This window comes from Chenopodium album, chromosome 16 (genome assembly GCF_948465745.1).
Source record: "Chenopodium album chromosome 16, dcCheAlbu1.1, whole genome shotgun sequence".
In the NCBI taxonomy this organism is placed as follows: Eukaryota; Viridiplantae; Streptophyta; class Magnoliopsida; order Caryophyllales; family Amaranthaceae; genus Chenopodium; species Chenopodium album.
In genome coordinates, this window is record NC_137849.1 from 30,082,906 (window position 1) to 30,090,371 (window position 7,466).

At 33.4% G+C, this 7,466-nt stretch overlaps 1 protein-coding gene across 5 annotated transcripts; it reads right to left on the minus strand.

The window, feature by feature from the left end:
* Positions 1-2,410: 2,410 nt before the first annotated feature.
* Positions 2,411-7,069, minus strand: LOC145585098 (vacuolar protein sorting-associated protein 35A-like). Of its 5 annotated transcripts, none has more exons than XR_014100559.1 (9): positions 6,774-7,068; positions 6,586-6,682; positions 6,351-6,474; positions 5,579-5,732; positions 5,397-5,447; positions 4,425-4,660; positions 3,666-3,858; positions 2,895-2,939; positions 2,411-2,708 (listed from the first exon to the last, which is right to left on the minus strand). XR_014100559.1 is itself a non-coding variant. In XM_081641835.1 (8 exons), the coding sequence occupies exons 1-4, from the start codon at positions 6,864-6,866 to the stop codon at positions 5,720-5,722; spliced, it is 327 nt and encodes a 108-aa protein (XP_081497961.1). In that variant the 5' UTR covers positions 6,867-7,069; the 3' UTR covers positions 2,411-2,939; positions 3,666-3,858; positions 4,425-4,660; positions 5,397-5,447; positions 5,579-5,719. The 5 variants fall into 5 exon arrangements, 2 of the variants coding, with proteins under 2 accessions (XP_081497961.1, XP_081497962.1); XR_014100557.1 differs by having other exon boundaries at positions 2,781-2,939; XR_014100558.1 differs by having other exon boundaries at positions 2,411-2,939; positions 5,579-5,735.
* Positions 7,070-7,466: the final 397 nt, after the last annotated feature.

Consider the following 7,466-nt stretch of genomic DNA (forward strand, 5'->3'; position numbering starts at 1 on the left):
TTATTATAGTTATCGTTTTTTTACAGATAATTATTATTTTTTTGCTAAATATTTTTATAAACTTAATGACGTTTGTTTTATTATTTAAAACGAAGAAAACAAGTAATAATAATGATTTTTATTTATAATTTCCAAAATACATGTTATAATTTGTACTTCTAAACTACTAAATTACAAAATATTGAAGTATAGCTAATACTACATGTATTTTTACCTTGCTCCACCAAAGCAATTTTTGGGCTTTTACTTGTGGATTAGCAAGTAAATTAATAAAGCCATTAGGAGGACCACTAGCCCCACAATGTACATGAAGTACACCCTTATCATCCTCATGTCTTCCTCAAAAGTGAAGACAGGCTGATCTTCCTGGTTTTCTTGAAACATGGTGGCCGAGCTTAATGGTGGTTTTTGTCAGGTTTTTTCGGGTAAGGAGGAAGATGGAAGAGGATAAGAATTAAGTGGTGATTGGAGATTTTGGATAAGGGTAATTTCTTTTTATAGTAAATAGTGGGTATTTTAGGTCGTATTTTTATACGTATATGTATAATAATCGTATAGTATAAAGTACAATATTTTTTTTTTCGCCAAGGGAATATGTCGTTTTCTTTATAAACAAGCATTATTTACTCCTTTAGTGTATATTAAGTATATTAGTATGTTTACTTAGATTGTTAGAGCGATTTTTTTATTATTTTTTTTATTTTATCTAGTGATTTTTGCGATTTGTGCAATACCCTATTATATGACCAGTGTACCTATAAAAGTCTACTACTCTAAAGACTCATGCCCAACCAATGTAGGAAAATGACAAACATTCCCACACCTAAATAGATACTACATGTTGTAGTGCTAAAGGAATCTCCTTTTATATACAGTTGTTAAGATGTCATTGTCATTTTATTCCACAGTTAATACTTGTTCCGATAAATACAAGTTCGGACTAAACCCGTCGATATTTATCTAGGTGTTGTATGGACGAGAGTAAACAGGGGGATACGTATGGATAAAAATGTATTTTTTTATCAAGAATGTATGGTTGTTTCGTATAATTATTATGTTGAATAGTAGGTGAATAGTGTTAGCAGGGTGAGTATCCGGCGTCAAACTAGGATCCATTTTCTCATTTCAATTAAGTATCAATACTGTAGCAGCATGGCTAAGGGTCCCATGGAGTATTATGATCAAAGAAAGCCGTTTTCTTTTTTTTTTTGCTGCTAAAATCATGTCAAAGAATGTGAATACTGGCATTCTTTTGTATTTCGTTCTTTTCTTCTTGTTTTACTTTTTATCTTTTTTTTTTATTTACTTCGTATAACTTGTTTATTTCAGATTAGTTTTTGTATCCAGTCGTCAATTTTGATAAACAATCGTCAATAGTGAATTAACGTTACCTTTTTTCATCCCCCGCGGTTAGTATTGTATCCAATAAATTTCAATTTGGATCAATTGTATCAATATTTATCTGATGCTAATTGGGACAGTTAGATTTCATACGCGTCACATAATGCATATCACTATTCAAAACACTATTTGACACTATTCAAACACTATTTGTCACTATTCAAATAGTATTTTCCGTTACGTTGCCGACGTGAATTTGGTCTTCTGTTTTATTCGTTTGCATGTTGCTTTTATCTAGTTTTGTACCTTTTATCTTTTTTTTTTCCTTACGACTATGATAAATATATTTTTGTGTTTTAGTAGAGTGAGGTAAGATAAGAGTTTACCCTTTTTTTAAGGTCATTCTGTTAAGAGAATATATTTTACTCAAGACTACCTTAAATTTATGTCGTATGACCTAATATTGTGTCATTTTACATGATGTATTTTCACTTTGATCATGTCAATCTTATGATTTTATATGATTTACTTTACTTTATACTTTAGTAAGAGTTATTATTTGTAATGCTCATATTTATAAGGTTTTGTCGTATGGTTAGATGTTCTTGGGTAAATTTATATGTATTGTCTAATAAGGGCAGGGATTTTTTTTTTCTTTATATATAAACTCTGAAATATTATATCCAACCCTACTAGTATTGTAACCTAATGTCTTTGTGTAACTTTCTACATCTCAGAGCTGATATTTATTTTATAAGTGTTGTCTTAGTACCTTAGTGAGTATAATAGTCACTGAATAAATTTAGGCATTCTGTTATCGTATACCATGTGAGTATTATTTTTGAGTTGGCACCGATTCAAAACCCCCCTATGGCACCGGTTTTGAACCGTTGAGCATTTGAGGGATGCCAAAAAGTGGGATTTTTGGCACCGGTTCCAGTTCAAAACTGGTGCCAAAAATGGCCCAAAAAAATAAATTTTTTTTTTTGGCATTTTTTTCACTTAAATTGATATATAAACACTAACATATATATAAACTTACATATTTTCTTTAAAAAAAAGGGTTGTAATATTACAATTTTGGTCCAAAAAAAAAAATACGAGTCACAAGTCACTATTAAATACAAGTCAAACCAATGTAACACAACACGGCGAGGAAGCAGCTGTTGCAGCAGCAGCCTTCGAGGAAGCGGCTGCAGTAGAAGCCTAGGTGAGGCAACAGCTGCAGCAACAGCCGTGCGAGGGCAACAGCTGTAGCAGCAGAGAGCCGTGCGAGGCAGCTGTAAGCCGTGTGAGGCAGAAGCTGCAACAGCAGCCTTTCGAGGCAGAAGCGGCCATGCGTATAGATAAAATCTATCGACAGCCACCTGCATAAACAAGCAATGATTTGAGATCTTGGAGTGTGTATCAATCAAAGACAACAAACAGAGCAATACTACCTTAAATTAAGCTCAAAAATAAAAAACTTGGGATCACTAATTCATAATTGATTGGAAGCTGGAAGAAGGAATTCTGCCAGAGAAGATGGAAATGGAGGAGAAATTTGGGCTCACATTACAAAAAGCTCAATGACTTCATGCAGTTCCAATGCTTCGCACCTGAAATTTTTTAAGAATTTGGGATCAGCTTGGAAGATTCTCAGAATTTCCTTCACACTTCAGTTTGAGTGTAATCTAATTATTAGTTAAAAAAAAATAAAAAATAATAAAAATAAAAAAATAAAAAAAAATAAAAAAAAAAAAACAAAACACAAACACTATTTCCATTCCAGCAAAATTTCTGTAGTCCTTTTAACTTTGGTTATTATCAAGATGTTCTAAGTTCAGAAGATTGATGTTAATAAGAGTAATAGTTGCACAAAAGCACTAAATAATCACATGCTTCAAATCAAGGATGTCAAGAAACCTGATATAACATAATATTGGTCTTGATACTAAAAATAAAAAATAATCAAATCTATGGACCGGTGATGAATAGGCAGAACAATGCAATTCCCACTCTATACATGCATGCAGCATTGAACCCACGGAGAAAAGAAAGACAGATTCGGCAAAATGATGATTATAAAGTATGACATATTATTAAGTTATTAAAAATGGTTAGAATAACCCCCCCCCCTCCTCTCTCTCTCTTTTTCCTTGAGGAATTGATTGACTCATGCACATGCCTTACAACATAAAAATATATGACAGAGATATATGAAGTATAGGAAGCAGACTGTATAAAGTGTAAATCACTCAAGGAACAACAAAATGAATAATCTAGGAGTCATTCAATCATAATAAAAAGGAAAGTTCAACGTATAACACATCTTAAATGCTTACCGGCTATCTGCTAGCTGCACTAAGTTCTGAAACCTCGTTCTCTGCTTCATCAAAGAACATCCTAGCTCACTTGATCTGTTTCTTCATGAAAGTCCTCCATTTTTTTGTAACCTTTCCTGCAAATATATCTTCATCTTAAAGACCTGCCTGCGTGAATTCATCTTGTGGAAAATAAACCCGTCCTCTCCTTGCACTAAACCAAGGAAAATCAAAGTAAGGTGCTGCAATTGCATGAAAGTTGATTTTTATATAAAAAGTACTAATAATAGATAAGAAGGTATCTCAACTTCTCACGAAGTATTTTCATTGATTTTAAGTAGTACTTAAAGATATAATTATCATGGAAGATATTATCAAAGTTCTTTGATTCCTACTTACTACTTTATGTTTTCAATATTTCTAAGTTGTATTCTTGACACTTTGACTTGTTTATGTACACTTGACACATCATATGGGACCAAAACATGGAAATTCTTTATCAAATAGCTGAGTATGATGCTTTGATAAAAACCAGACACCATACCCAAGCCCAAGTAACATAAAATTTTAAACTAGTCAATTACATCATTGAAAAGGGTACAAGTACATTCGATCAACAGACATTTTAAAATTGTTCAACAGTGACAATCGGCACATGCCTATTTTCGAAAGACACGTACTATATGCAGCAATCAAATGAACAGTAGAGATCATGTTTTATCATTGAAAAGTTACCAAGAAGATGACAGGAAGTATAACATAAATTTGAGTTGCACTTACTCTTCTACAACATCTCGAAAAAAATTAGTGAGCTGATTTGCAATCCCTAAAGCTAATGCAGCGTTGTAGACACTTTCAGTTGACGCCTTTGATTCAGGTGCTATACCCATGACAGGAACACTCGTCAATCCAACAGTCCCAGCAACATAATAGCAATACAAGTATAACTCGTCAATGTTCTTGTATCTAGACTTCCTAAGATCCATCCTCATTCCTTCAATCATGTCTTTAAATGGCTGCCAAAAAAATACACACAGTCAGGATAACTGAATAATACACGGAGTACAATGTATTATGAGACTCAAAAACAAGTCTCCTGATTGAGCCTTTTCCCAAAACTAATATTAGAATTAGTATTTTAGTGAATCATAATTCTTAAATGTAAACAACCGAACATGCTTCTACTATTGAATGGCATGAGCTAATAAAACCACAGCCCAATTCTACCTTTCCCTAATCTTTCAGACATATTACAAGTACATAGAAGTAACGCGCTCAAGCATTCTTATTCAAATCATGAAAATAATAACACATAAACTCCTACACCACACTGCATAAACAAGTATAATATTAAGTATATAAGATTGCCTGATATCTCATTTCTTATATTTTCCTTCTTTTGGAGGGAAACAACCACATAGCTTCCATTTGTCAAAACCCCAAGTTAAAGAAACATTTTCTGCATCAAATGAATCTGAATACCTTCACCATCTTTGTTAAATAAACAACACATCAATTTTAATTATTAAAATTTCATGGTTTGATCCAATTCAACTACAGTCAACCTTCCTGGCTATCATGTGCTTCAGCACAAAACAGACAAAAGATTCGACATATTATATTGTTCCACGTAATTAAAGCAATTAGCTAGCAAAAACAGACATATAGAGTTTAAAATAAGGTTAATTAGACAATTACAGACATGGTTTTATAAATTAGTAGTTAAACATATCAAAGCAACCACTTGCTTACCATATATTGCCCAGATAGCCTTTCGCCTTGCAGGAGTCATAAGCTGAGTTCCTGTAAAAATAACAACAGTGCTAATAAGGTTAGAATCATACAACAAAAACAATCATACATAAGTAATTATGTCTTTTCCTTTAAACACCTTTAAGCAATCATAGTCCTACAAAGGAGGAGCAAAAACCTACCCAAGTAAAACGTCTTGGCATACTCGGTGTAAACTTCACCACACCAATCATAAGCCTCATTTAGCAAGGATAAAGTCCCAGGGACAACAATATCAGGCTTCACATCAACATCAAGATCATCACGCGACCTCAACTCCCTATTTACCAACGCCGCCTGCTTCAACTTAAATTAATTTGGTACATTCCAACAAGAAAGTCTCAAGCTCTGACTTAAGCGAAGAAGCATTCAGGATATATCATAATCATATAATTAGAAAGAACAAAACTAAAAAGTCTACAACATGCTCAAATTGTTGCTAACTCTTGTTTTCATTCTACAAAAAAAATTTCAGACAAAAGTTCAGATTTCTCAATATCATTCTAATATGCCACATGCCGATAGTAAAGGCATAACACAATTCTTTTTTACCTATGACATGAACCACTTTGCAAATTAACACTATTTAACCTCTATTACTTCATTCACCCCCTGTAATTAAAAGGTATGAGTTGCGCACTTTAATGAGCAAAAAGTAATATAGGGACATCAGTAATATTGATATCAGAAACGTAATATTCATCATACACCCAAATTCAATGAAAAATTCCTAAGTAGTGTCACTTTAAAGATCCAATAGACCCATGATATTAAAGCATCCACTACAGAAGAAATAGGACGAATCACAACCTAAATAGTTAAAGAAGTACTCTTAAACAACTAATCTAGAATATAAACCTTGTCACTTCAATAACACCAAACAATTGTTTCCAATGATAAAAAATTGACACTTACAATCGAGGTAAAATGTTGCCATTATGCTGTACAAGCTCATAAAGTTTAATAATCGAACAACCTCGCTTTGTTTCTTCATGAAAAAACATCTCCAATTTCCTCATTTCATCAAACGCTCGCATATCTAAATTACTCCAAATAAATTCCATAACATAATCAAAATAAAATAGAAAATAAAAAATCACAGCATTATGCTCATCATTCAATGAATTCCAAAACCAGATCACAGACTTACAAAGAACGTAGTATTTATAAGTAGAAAGTCGAGAAGTACGAAGCTCCGATAACATCTGAGCAGAATAATTCAACGCATCTTTCATTTTATTCGAATCCTAGAATAATCAATACAGGCAATCAATCAATGCCGAAAAATTAGGGTTTCGGAAATCAAATTGGGGAAATTGAAGGAGAGAGAAAGATTACCAAAGCTTGATGCATGTAGAAGGCGTTCTGTTTAAAGCCGATAATGGCGGTAGAAAGCCATTTTTCTTCATCTTCAACACCGTCTGCAATCATTCTCTCTTCTCGATGACGACGAAGGAAGACGATGATGTGTGAGACTTGCAAGAAACGAAGAAGGAAGAGGAGGTGGAAGAGCAAGAAGAAGACGCCATTGATGAACAGAAATGGAGGTTAGTGAAGGTATTAAAAATGGTGGAGAGAGAGAAAGAGGGAGTAATGGTCTTGATAGAAAGGAAAGAGAGAGAACGAGAAGGAAAGAGAAAGAAGAGGGGAAAGAGGGAGAAATAAGAGGGTTTTTTTTTTTAATTGCCACCGGTTAACCAGTGGCCTTTAATTAATTTGGCACCATTTTGGTTGAAACCGGTGCCAGTTCTCTTGAACCTAATTATGTCCACTTTTTTCCCCATCGATTTTTAAAAATCGGTGGGCATTAGTCGGTGCCCAAATATAATTTTCTACTAGTGTATTCTCATTTGGTGACATAGTTGAGGATGTCAGTATACCAAGGATCTTCCTCCTCTTCTTCTTTTCCTTGAACTGCTTCATCATCTTTTATGGCTTGGATATAAGCTAGTTTATGTCTTTTTTCTATATTAGAGGCATTTGCTCAATTTCCTTAGGAATTCAAACCGTTGAGGCTAGTCTTGCCAAGGC

Bases quoted from the DNA above. Each gene is read 5' to 3' on its own strand.
- LOC145585098 (XM_081641835.1), bottom strand. From the start codon at position 6,866: ATGATTGCAGACGGTGTTGAAGATGAAGAAAAATGGCTTTCTACCGCC. The intron at 6,683-6,773 runs GTAATCTTTCTC...TGATTATTCTAG, and splicing joins TCTACATGCATCAAGCTTTG to GATTCGAATAAAATGAAAGA. The intron at 6,475-6,585 runs GTAAGTCTGTGA...GGAGTAATTTAG, and splicing joins TTATAAATACTACGTTCTTT to ATATGCGAGCGTTTGATGAA.